We start from the raw sequence: 12,951 nt of genomic DNA, 5'->3' as shown, positions 1-12,951 counted from the left end.
CGATTTGCTTTTCAGGTTCACATCGTTCATTTCTTCAGGAAACATAGTATGGATAAGTAGTAGTAAGATTTAGGTATTGTTCCATTTTTGTCAACTCAGAATGAAATGGAGATTAAGGTGCAAAATTGTTGTTTCGCGTTTTAAACCGAATTTGGCCCCGACACGACGAACACTGTTTTCATCGTAAAGCTATGGAAATTGGATATGTAGTTCATGTACAAAGATCAGAGAGATTATTAAGGGTGGGATGGGACGTACTGAGGAAAACACCCTGAATCAATTTTAAAATTCTTTGAGTTTGACTTACTGATTTTTATGTTTCTTGCCTTAACAGCAATTTTGCACATTATTTTTTTGAGTCATTCTGTGGGATGATGAACAATACCTAAATCTATGTTTTCTGAAAAATATTAACGATCTATGACGAGAACCTAGACACAAATTGAAATTAAAAAGTGTATACTTGCTTTTGAGACACCCTGTATATAAATTTTATTTAATATTCTAATCAATATTGTTATATTGAAGTTAATAGAAATTTACGAGCCGAAAGAGGTAGATTTTATTATTATTTGTATGCGATGATAAAAAAATTTAAGTCAAAAAATAATTGGGAGTGGGAGCTACTAAAATTTCTCGGGGGTAAAATCTAGCACCATAGTTTCAGACTTCCCAGTCCTGCTTGTCAATCAAAATAAGACACTTTGAAAATTAATAAAATGAGACATGAAACAGAAACATTTTGAAATTTATGTGCACACATGAATGTATTTTCATAATAAATCCTGGTTGCAATGTAAAAAATTCAGAGCTTCTACATGTTTTCTGGTTCGAAGTTTGCCTATTGTGAGGCCGGCACTTGAAAACACCCTCTCTGCTGGCGCGGAGGTTGCCGGTATGCAAAGATATTTTTTTGCGAGAGCAAATAGATACTCTGCCTCTGTGCGATTTCCACTCCACCATTCTATAGGAATAGCATTGCCGCCAATTTTCTTCTGGATGTACCAGTTTATTTGTCCTAGAATCAAATCTTCATTGTTGGGAGAAGAATCATCGCTGCCATCAGAAACCTGCCCAGATTCAAGTATGTCTGAAAAACTGCTTTTAGCATTGGGCTCATCACATACTGGTGTTGGTGTTGGTGTAACAGTTTCACATGACCCAGCTTGATCGTGGCCCATATCCTCCATTTCAAGTTTAACTTTAATCTGCAAATATAAATGCACTGACACTAGAATATAACAATAGATAGGTCGCAACCTGGAATTTGACCTATTCGACCCAACTTCGTTAATCCATAAATCAGCAAATGCAGGTTTTATGAGTTATACGATACTCGTCAAATCAAAGAAGTGACTTAAACAAAATGTAGCCGCATAAACAAGCCAGACCTCTATTTTCACTTCATAATTTTGTAAGCTATATTCACGGGTCTTTTTGACAAAAGAATACAAAACTCGTACCTGGGCAATCTCGGATCTTGTAGAAAATCTGGATCTGTAATTTGGATCCAGAAATGTGGCCAGTTTATATATATCATGAGCCACATTGCTGTCAAATCTGGTTTTTAAAGAACTGATGAATGCTTCTTTGAATTTGTTTTGGAATGTTCCATCTTGTGTCGGCCTATAGATTTTGTGCAGGCCACGCACCATGGGTATAAGGCACGATATGGTCACATATTTTTCCCCCTCTAATGCAGTAGTAGCAGTCTGAAATTAATTAAGATGGATGGTTTAGGGTTGTGTTACTGCAAGTACTTTACATTTAGGTTTTGGTACTGATAAGTCCAATTTACAAAGCACAAGTAAATTTCACTGAAGTTCTATGTCAATTTTGTTTATTGTTACAGAATTGAGTAAATCTCAGTGAATCTCTTTCAATATTATCAATACCTTCAAATCTTCCAACAATTTCACCAGTTTTTGGCAAATTTGCCAGTACTCGTCCTTCATCTCCAATGTTGCTGCCTTTGATATGGGCAGAGTTTGTAAATACTGCCTTATCACCCATTGATGGTTACAAAGATTTTTCAGCATATCATGTGTTGAGTTCCAGCGCGTCGTGCAGTCCATGGATAACTCTATGGTCGGTGGAGTATCTGGCTCCCTGTTGGCGGTATATCTTTTTCTGATTTCGTCCATTGCCTTTGGGGAGTGACGGAAGTGCTGTACCAAGTGCCTCGCAGCTCCTGAACACAAAAGAACTTGGTTTCGCATTGATGTAGTGTAGTAAACATTAAATAAATCTAAAAATCTACTGAGAGACGAGCAGTATCCAGTAGGTAAGAGTTTATATGGCTATTGGTGAACCAATTCATAATGCTCCTAAGGAATTGATGAATGGATACAGATGAAAATGACAGAATAAATAGCCAATCAGAGACATTACTATTAACAGATTAGGCCACCGTTCAAAAAAAGTAATTAGTAAGAATTAATAGGTAAGTTACCTATTGCACGCTTTATTGAAGTCTCACTAAGGCAGTCTTTGATACAGAGTTGCAAAGTATGGGCAGCGCAGCGTATGTGGTGCAAACACCACTCATACTTTTCCTTCAATACTCTAATAGCCGATATCACATTGGCCCCATTATCAGTTACAACTGCAACAACTTTACTGGGGGGTATCGCAAACACTTCCATGGAAGTACAAATCCACGAGGCGATGTTCTCTCCAGTGTGGCTGTCAATAACCTGGCAGGTAGCCAGGACATAACTTTTTATGTCACGGCCCGCCCAGAAATGGCATGTTATTCCGATGTAGGACTCCATCTTGGGGCTAGACCACGTATCCATAGTCAGAGCCTTATTTTCAACTGATTTGAGAAAGTCAATGAGTTTGAGTTTACAGTTTACATATCTGGCCTCTATTTCTCGGGTAAAAAATTGACGGCTCGGTATTTTGTAGTTGGGCTCTATATAACCCATCAACTTCGTAAAATTGGTACCGTGTACCATATTTACAGGCCGCATGTCACCTACTATCATGTTCACCAACAAAGAAGTGATTTTAGCATCCCTTTGTTTGTTGAGTGGCCTTTGACCAAATTGAATCATTGTCATTTGGCCATGTGAAGAAGACGTACTGGTGGAAGGTTCTTCTGATCTACCCAAGCTAAAATAAACACGAAATATTTAGTCAGCATTGTGACAAGAAAGGGCGTCCAGTGCAACACTTATAAGAGTATTTTTGTGATAAATGAGTGAAAACTGTGGTTTTTCTGTTCTGTTTATCCAGGGGTCAGCAAACTATACTATGGCCCAATAGAATCCGGCCGGCAGAAAAGCTGTATTGACGATTGCCTCTGTGTACCAGTAACAGAATTTACTTATTTTGAGACACTAAATTATAATATTACCTATATATAACTCAAAACTACTCGTTTCAGAGTCTATGAATTGATTTTAGTTAGACAAATGGCAACATAACGAAAAAAAGTTGCTGCTAAGTAGTGCAAGTGGTTAATGAAGCAAAAAATATTAAAATGCTTGAGATGTTACTGAAATCAGTGTAAAAAAACATGATTCATTTGCCATCCCCTCAGTTTTTAACTTTATTTAAATATGTGCAGCGCGCCAATGACTTGCAACCTTCAATTTTGGCCCGCAAACAACAAAAGCTTGCTGACCCCTGGTCTATATTAAGCTAACGTCAGAACGTTGATCTGTTTTACACTTGACATAAACTACAGCACTAGTACCTCGAAATAGGGTGCTTCGCCTTTATGTGATTAATTAAACTTCCTGTGCTGTTGCAGTAAGACAATTCTTCATTACAATGTATGCATGTAACTATCAGTTTATCCTCCCTTTCCTTAGGCAATGAAAAATGACTCCAAACATCTGAACTCCTCTTTCTTCCTCGCCTCAATGCCATTGTAGACTATGTTATACTGATACTTCTTATTATATACTACAATATGAAAATGAACTATGTGACTGGATAAACAATCAAAGAAACTAGATCTACCGATATTCATTTCAACAAAATCGCTCTTTCTGCTGCCGCCCGGCACAGTGCCGTATGACTGTACTAGTACCGTAGCTTACTGGCACAGATAAACTCCGATTCCATTAGGCTACCGGTACGGTACTGCTGCACTGCTATTCAATCAAACGACACCTTACCGTACCCATCTTTACCTTTAAAACTTCCACCGTGCGTTATGCAGTTATGATAAACTCGCAATAGAAAACTAATCACTTCAATAACAGAGATACCGTACCGGTTGCCTGCACCGTCAACATCAGATTGTCGGCAATAATCGCACAAGTCTGGACATGCCCAGACATGCCCGTTTCGTCACGCTTGATAGAAAGCAGAGGTCACTATGGTTCACGCGACGGACGATTCAGCACTTTCATTCACTTCCTAACGTACTTTGAAAAAAAAATACCGAACAAGATCGTGCGCGACGTCGCAAGTTTTATACATGTTAAATTACGATTAACCGAAATTGGAAAAAACTATTCGAATACAGCTCTAAACGAAAACGATAAGGACATCCCTAATCACATGAAGTCATTTAACAGGCAAAACAAGGGTCGTCACACATGTACAAGCCTTCCCCAGCAGCGGCATCAACCTAGAGCAGTGGTTCTTAAACTTTCTCGAGCGCGACCCAAATCTGAGTTTTATGAATACTCGCGACCCAATCCTAAATAACGCAAAATGTGTTTTTAATGATAGTACAGTTTGACTCAAATACAGACAACTATTTATTAGAAAAGTCCATTGACTCAGTGAGATTGATGAAACTGAAATTTCCTTTTCATTATATCTTCAATACACAGCTCTATTTTACTTAACGCTATACGCAAGTTGTCACGGGTATCGAGGCGATTGCGAGCTTAGTTTTGATAACCTTCAGTGCCAAATATCCTCGCTCGCACAAGTGCCTTATCGCGAATTGTAGCAGAAAAGGCGCCCGCTGTCCGTCGCAAACACGACATCCTAGCTGGCCTTCGGTATCTCTCGCAATATACAACTTTTTACTCATCAAATGTTCACACACTGCTTCGTTTGCGGTAAATGGTGCCTCGAGATGAAGTCACATTTTCTCTAGATATTGAATAATCTAATGTCGAGAAGCGAGCTTTTTCATTGCGTCGTCTATTACAATTTACATTACCAAAAATACACCCATTTTTGGTTATTTTAATCCACTAAGACGACATTCCACGCAGTCAACACAACGACAAGCGACGTGCATGGTTACCGATACCATAAAAATAATACACGTAACTGGCATATCAGAATTGTGATGTAACAATGAGCTCAAGACAGTTCTTTCCGTGAATGAAATTTTATATTTCATTATTTTTAAATACCAGAGTTTAGAAGCTAAATTGAAACATTGGGAAAGCTGAAAATTCTTCCTTCTCCTCTTAAATTGCCCTTGCATTGACGACCTTGTCGCGACCCATTTTTAAACCTTCCGCGACCCATACTTTAAGAACCACTGACCTAGAGGGAACAAAATAGATCCAACAGTTTTGTCATCAGTAGTTGTTGCTAAGCCCACAAAGTTAGATCGAGGCAGAGTTCCGATCATACCGGTTCAACCAAAAACAGTCAGGTATATGAAAAGTTTTACAATGTAGTTTATTCATTCAGTGTAGAAATAGAATAAACCAGATTATAAAAACTGAATTGTGAAAGAACAAGCAAGTAAATCTTAGAAAATTACTACAAATGATACAATTTGCCAGCTATTGTGTTGTATAGGACAAAATCCACACCAGATATGTTTTAGGCACATCAAACAAAAACCACAAGAGCAATGGAACGTCAAAATAAAAGAATTGAATTCATTTCACAATCTCAATCATGGACACAATGATTTTACTATGAGTTATTTTATTAAAGCTGCCTGATTTCATCTCCTGGTGACATAGAAGAATTGCGCACACTGAGCACTACGCCATTGTCATACCTCTTGAGTGGCCCGATTGTGTCAGATGGGCAAACACCACTAGGTTCAGTTCTAGGTTATCAGGTGATTATGAACAAGTTGTATTCATAGGACAGTGATAAATGCAAAACAAGGATATTTATCACACAATTTTTTATAAGATAATATTTACTTAATATTAGGACTCTGGAATAATGTCAAGAGACAGCAAACAGTCCAAATTTCATTGATTTTGTTAAATAACACGCATGGTATGGTTTGCGATAAAATTTTACATTGTTTAATACGCCTAATGCACCTTTCAATATGAACTCTATGCTGGGCTATTTTGGATGTTAGGTTAGCGTCTGCTTCACTCATTTGGAATGCTGAACGGGCAAATGGGGGTACATTTAGATGTAGGCCTAATTCTTCCAACTCTTGAGCTATGGTAAAACCTTCTTCTGCCATGATACAGTCAACTGATTTAACAAAACCATGACTAATTAAATTTTTAAGGAGATCATAAAATCCAGATTGTACAGTTAATTCTTTGTGCGATATTGACCCTGTGTATAAAGCACTGGTAAATATCAGTGAAACTCTGGGGTCACATCCTACAACTGCTTTTAATGTAGCATGGCTCCTATAGTTCGAATAGTACTGTGAATTTAATTTAAGCGATGAGGGGGTTTCGGTCCTAATTTCTGTTCCATCGATGATGATGAGAGTGGTCGAGAAATTTTTTCTAAAATTTGGGGGCGTATTCTTGATGATTACTTCTCTACTCGGAAAAAATTGGTAGTGAAGCAAGTTTTTGATACAAGTGTGTGATCCATGTGTTGGAGATATCACTTGTTGCCTGTATGGAAATCCCGAATCGAGACGCCAAATCTCTCAATCCCAAATTTAGACGTAGTCTTGCCAAGGTTAGATGCAGCTGATCTTGTAAATTTATTTTTGTTATATCTCTTCGCTTTTTATCAAAATTAATGTGTTTAGAAGCTATTATAAATAATTTTTCGAAGCAATCTGGAGATAGACCTGTGTAGTAAATGAGTAATTTTTTTCTAGGGTCGATACAAAGATTTTGAACGCTAAAAACTTTCCCCAATTGTGACTTTTGTTCCACTACCTTGTCCTCCAGATCTCTAATAGATGTAGCCATCGACAGAAAATATAGATGTGAAACATCTGTATTTAAAATAAATATACAAAATTATTCCAAAGTTGCATTTCAGGCAGACCGTGTTTGTAATCAGAATGCTTCGATGGACATGACATGGTCGAGTTCTTGTGGAGACACTGCCTTTCCGAAGCTGGCACCTGTTAAAATCCCTCCCAACTACTCATACTTGAAATTAAGCCAGTTTTCTGTTAATTTAAATGCGTCTACCCAAAAATTATAGCATTATACCTTTGTTTTAAGATGAGAATGACCATTAGTCAAGAGGAGGCAGAATTTACTGAAAAAAATACAAACATGCAAGCAGAGTCTGCAATTTGGCATCAAAAAAGATCAGGCAAAATAACATCTTCCAAATTTGGGAATATTATAAAACGTGTTTCAAAACCCAATCCTTCGTTTCTCAGGGCTGTAATGAACCAAAAATCATTTCATTCAGCATCTGTATCATATAGGATAAAAAACGAAAAACATGCCAGAGAGGAGTATCTGAGGAAAAAGACAAATGTTCATGTACATGCTTGCGGCCTCATAATCAACCCTGAATTTCCACATCTTGTATCAACACCAGATGGAAAGGTCTGTGATGATGGTGTGTGTGGTCTCCTCGAAATAAAATGCCCATATTCTGCCAGAAACATGACTATTGCTGAAGCATGTTCTACAATTCCAATTTTCTACCTGACACTAACCCCCAGCGGAATAGAAATTAATAAAGATCACCACAGTTACTACCAAGTACAGGGCCAGCTTCTGATATCGGGAGCACCTTGGTGTGACTTTGTAATCTACACAAAAAATGTTATTGCAACCACCAGGGTCACACCAGACATGGCATGCATGCAAAGCGTCCTCATTAAAGTAACATCATTCTATCACCAATGGATTGTAAAAGATTCTGCATGAAGACTTCAGTATTAATTTTTTTTTATTCATCCTTTTTACACAGTTAGGCAAATATGACACCAATGCTAGAAGTATGTGTTAACTCATTTTGAAATGCATTAAAAGTATTAGGGCCCGACCGATATATCGGCCGGCCGATATATCGGCCTTGTTTTTCACAAATTTTGAACTATCGGTATCGGCTAATTTTACCGATAGTTATCGGCTAATCACGTGACTGCCAAAGTGTCAAAATTGCGCCGGGAAAGCAGTTTTATCGCTTGTTTAATTCGAGAGCGGTTCTGCGTGAAACTCTTTTTCTTCACTATTTCTATTTCTCTCTTATCAAAAGCGGTTTCACGGACGATTGCGACACGGGATTTCACACTTTGCAAGCAAGTTTGCAGCGTGGTGGCTTACAAATCGAAGCGATAGAACACGTGAACGGCTTATTTGTGTCAAATAATATACGCTAGATTAAATAGAGAATTTTCGCGTAGTTTACACGGCGCTTGATTTCCCTTGCGCTTTAGTTGTTGAAGGTTGCCGGGAAAGCAGTTTTATCGCTTGTTTAATTCGAGAGCGGTTCTGCGTGAAACTCTTTTTCTTCACTATTTCTATTTCTCTCTTATCAAAAGCGGTTTCACGGACGATTGCGACACGGGATTTCACACTTTGCAAGCAAGTTTGCAGCGTGGTGGCTTACAAATCGAAGCAATAGAACACGTGAACGGCTTATTTGTGTCAAATAATATACGCTAGATAGAGAATTTTCGCGTAGTTTACACGGCGCTTGATTTCCCTTGCGCTTTAGTCGTTGAAGGTATTATTTAACTTCTTGTATTGGTATGTTATAGATGGCAGGTTCTAGCGGTAAGAGCAAAGTATGGGAATACTTTGTATGCCACAGTGATTGTGTACTTTGTAAAATATGCTCATCATTGTTAAGTCAAGGTTCCGCCGATTCCAAAAAGAAAAACACCAGTAATTTGTGGAGTCATCTCAGATCGAAACACAAGAGCAAGTATGATGAGATTTCGCAGACGCAGTTAACGCGAAAAAGGCCAGCTGAAGCTTCCCAGTTTAATCGGCAACCTTCATGGGAACACATAATGGATAAATTTAATAAATGGCATGGAAATGACGCAAGAACGAAATCACTTGATAAAATAATAATGGAGATGATAGCCACTGACAACAGGCCATTTGCAATAGTGCAAGATGATGGATTCCGCAGGCTAATAGAAACCATTGAACCTCGCTACGCCCTAAAGACTGAGAAGTATTTCAGAACAGAAATGCTGCCACAAATATATGTGAAGAAACATCGGTATCGTTATCGGCTTATCGGCCTAGTTTTGGAAAACTAGCAGTATCGGTATCGGTTCAAAAAGGCAGTATCGGTCGGGCCCTAAAAAGTATTGTGCGATTCTGAATCTTGTTAATTCTTTTGTGTGCTTACTATTTCAGATGGGTTGTTACTTGTACGTTTTTTAACTCTATTATAACTTTTAATTTATGCTTGCCTTCCATTTTTTTCTGCATTTTGTTCGTGATGTTTTCTGCCAGAGGACCAAAATAAAATAATCATGATACTTGCTTACATTTTTCTGCAGTCTGACTTGCTTTTGACAAAGCAATATTATCATGAGCGGCACTTGACGTAGTTTCAACTAAAGAGTCTGAGGGCATATCTGGTTGGATCCCTGATACTCCTTCCTCACTTTCGTCACTATAGAGGGAGCTGGCTGGATGTCCTCATGCAAATGCCTATGCAAACAAAACAGGTTTTTGACAATGTATTACCAAAAGGTTAAATTATGGTATAAGTAATCCTTACCTCACAGTTTGACGGTGCTTTCTTGTTGGGCGACAAAGATCTGATATAGGGTCAGGGTATTCATCGGTCGGCCCATCGCCTCCATGAAAGTGCTGAAATGGAATCCACATGTAGAATATATCATAGGTATCGAAAACAATATATATATGTTGGCCTACCTTAGTACATACGTAAGTATTCCTGGTGATTTTCCCAAGATTAAATTGACTGTGAGGCCTGTTGCATGCTTTTATCCACCTCATTGCCTTTTCTCTGTCGATATGTGGCTTTGGGAATGGCACAAAACTTATTCCATTCGTCCGGCGGGAGTACCGGTTGTCAGACCCACAAATACTGTATGCACACCGTTTGACCATGTTTAGTCTAGCAAAATATTCCAATATTAGATTCTGTTTAATAAAAATGCAACATCGTATCGGTGACAAATTCTGCCGCACTGACATATGGTAAGCTACCGGTATCGTACCCTTGATTTCATCAGCATGACTGTCTACTATTTTTCGAAAGCATTAGTTGGTTGTCCTGTACCGGTACCTGTTGTAAGGTGCCGGCATAAGGGGAAGCCTTTTAGTATACATATATACGGTAAATTTTGTGCGCGTGATTTGCAACAAGTAACATATAGTATTGCAGCTTTCTAATTCTCACAGCACTGTAAAAGAAAACAAAAAGTGACAAAAGAGGACAAAACTTTGCCTAAACATACGTACATACAACCGCCAGCGCGCCAAAAGTTGTCTGAGCGAGTTTCAGCGGTGAATGTTTGTTTACATTTCTGCTCGCTTGTGATTGGTTAGAAATCCTGATGTTTATATGTCGGGGAAAGGTCCATACTCTTGAGTTCGATTAGCATCAAGATGACCTGCAGTGCGCAAAAAATGGAGCTTATGGAACAAATCCTGTCTTAAATTTGATCTTCACTTTGCCAAGATTTAATTTGCTCATCTGTGTAGGTATCTAGCTAATTACAATCGGAACCGTCTGACGATGATTGACCGGGCTGTTTTGATATTGCACTTAGAATAACATTACTCACATCGAAATCACCATTGGTACCACAATTAGAACAATCTTCTCGCTTGCGTTTGCGAACTTGGCGTGACAATCCGTCAGCATTGCCATGTTTCACGCCAGGTCTGGGTTCAATCTTAAAGTCATAAGCGCAAATTGTTAATATCCATCTTGCCAACATTCCTTGAGTTTCACGAAAATTGATCAACCATTTCAGAGCAGCATGATCTGTGCGAATTCTGAACGGTCTCCCGAGGAGAAAACGACTGAAGTGACGAACAGCCCATACATATCCAATACAAATTCGCCGATTTTTCTAGGAAAGCTAAGAATTGGGGCTGACGTCAGACAGTGTTTAAGAGTTTCAAAAGCCTTTTGACATTCAGTACTCCATACAAAAGAAATATTCTTTCTGGTCAATCGAATAAGAGGTCCAGCAATTGTTGAATAATCTTGAACAAACTTCCGGTAGTAGTTCGCTGTGCCTAGCAAACTACGAATATCGCTGACAGAATTTGGCGTTTTCCATTCTTTGATAGCCGCAACATTTCCGGGTTCGCAACAGACACCTTCAGATGAAATAAGATGGCCAAGAGAGAGGTGCTTCGATGGAAAAGTTTACATTCCGAGGGTTTCAAACGCAAACCGGCACGGCGAAGTCTTATAAAAACTTTCCGAAGATTGGAGAGTGCCATTGAGAAATCACTACCATGAGCCAAAACATCATCAAGAAAATTGAAACACCCGTTCCACAGGAGATCACCAAGGATGTTGTACATCATCCGTTCGAATGTCGCTGGAGCATTCGCTAAACCGGTGAAAATGTCCACGGCCTGGGATGCTGAATGCTGTCTTTTCGCGGTCTGCAGGGTCAACCTCCACTTGCCAATACCCGCTTGCGAGGTCAAGAATTGAGAACCATTGTGCGACTCAATGTTATCCTCAATACGCGGCAAGGGATATGCATATTTGTAGGTGACGTCATTGAACAATCTAAAATCCACGCAAAATCTGGTAGAACCATTATTCTTAGGAACTAAGACAATGGGAGAAAAATATGAGGAATCACTGGGTTCACTGACACCCTGAGCCAGCATATTGTCAACCGCTTCTTCGGCCATCTTCCTACGCGCCCACCCCATTCAACGAAGAGCCTACCGAATGGGCTGTGATGTTGTTGTGATGATCCTATGCTTTGCTGCTGAAGTACGGTCAAGTTCAACATCTGGTCCTATGAATACATCATGAAATTCACAAATCAAATTGACCAACTGTTCACGTTGACTCGGGGTTAGATCCTCAACGGAATTGACCATGTCATGTAGATGTTCTGGTAATTCATAAGCTATAACCCGATTATCGGATTCGTCAACTTGAATTTGTGCTATAGGTTGAGGATGTGCAATACCAAGCAAAGATCCAGCCCTGATCTTAAGTTGTCTGCCTTTCTGGTTGATAACAAAAACCGGAACAGTGGACTTTCCAGGGTCCACCACAGAAGAAAGCAGCTGAACGCCATCAGCAAGGAAAGAAGAATTCAGCGGTTCAACAAGAGCTGCAATATCAGACACAATGCGTTTCGGCCAAGGACGACTAAGTTGTGCAGGGATGACAACCTTAGAATATGGCGGTATAATAATATCTTCTCGAACAGTTACACGACAACACGGTACAGACTTTTCAGGTACTTTTCAGTAAACAGTTTGATTTCATGACCCTCTATCATAATGTGTCCAGATGATAAGTAAAGAACGCAAGTATGTTCTCGGAGATAGTCTAGCCCAAAATACCATTAGACATACCTTGGTTGGCAACAACAACAGTGCGTCGTGATGCAAAAGAATCAATAGACAAATCAACTTCCAATGTACCCTGTGGTGATAAATCATGTCCTCCCACTGCAAAAAGAGATTCGGTGCCAATTGTGCTTCCTTCCCACCTATAGCGTCAAAGATTGAAATGTCGATCAGAGTAGTCATAGCACCACTATCTACAAGAAAATTGAACGGTTGATTGTTTACAAGTACCTTCGCATGCCAACTATTGTCATATTGCAAGGAACAAATATTCAGGTCTATATTCTGGTTCGTTGGTCCGTCATCAAGTAATATTTCAGCGGACACTGAGGACCTC

The 12,951-nt window shown here is 39.1% G+C and overlaps 1 protein-coding gene across 2 annotated transcripts; it reads right to left on the bottom strand.

The window, feature by feature from the left end:
• Positions 1 to 300: 300 nt before the first annotated feature.
• Positions 301 to 4,363, bottom strand: LOC120332350 (E3 SUMO-protein ligase ZBED1-like). 2 transcript variants are annotated; one of them, XM_078109729.1, is made up of 4 exons: positions 2,453 to 4,363; positions 1,896 to 2,191; positions 1,464 to 1,712; positions 301 to 1,208 (listed from the first exon to the last, which is right to left on the bottom strand). In XM_078109729.1, exons 1-4 carry the CDS (start codon positions 3,063 to 3,065, stop codon positions 774 to 776), a joined length of 1,593 nt encoding a protein of 530 aa, XP_077965855.1. In that variant the 5' UTR covers positions 3,066 to 4,363; the 3' UTR covers positions 301 to 773. The 2 variants fall into 2 exon arrangements, with proteins under 2 accessions (XP_077965855.1, XP_077965857.1); XM_078109731.1 differs by lacking the exon at positions 1,464 to 1,712.
• Between the last annotated feature and the right edge of the window lie 8,588 nt (positions 4,364 to 12,951).

Source organism: Styela clava, chromosome 2, assembly GCF_964204865.1.
Source record: "Styela clava chromosome 2, kaStyClav1.hap1.2, whole genome shotgun sequence".
NCBI lineage: Eukaryota > Metazoa > Chordata > Ascidiacea > Stolidobranchia > Styelidae > Styela > Styela clava.
The sequence above is the reverse complement of the archived record's forward strand: the minus strand, read 5'-3'. Positions and strand labels throughout refer to the sequence as shown.

What these genes read in the sequence shown, in the direction of transcription:
- LOC120332350 (XM_078109729.1), bottom strand. Translation starts at nt 3,065, where the DNA reads ATGACAATGATTCAATTTGGTCAAAGGCCACTCAACAAACAAAGGGAT. An exon ending in TTCAATAAAGCGTGCAATAG is followed by an intron (nt 2,192 to 2,452) that starts GTAACTTACCTA and finishes TTTTGTGTTCAG; the next exon opens with GAGCTGCGAGGCACTTGGTA. An exon ending in AATTGTTGGAAGATTTGAAG is followed by an intron (nt 1,713 to 1,895) that starts GTATTGATAATA and finishes AATTAATTTCAG; the next exon opens with ACTGCTACTACTGCATTAGA.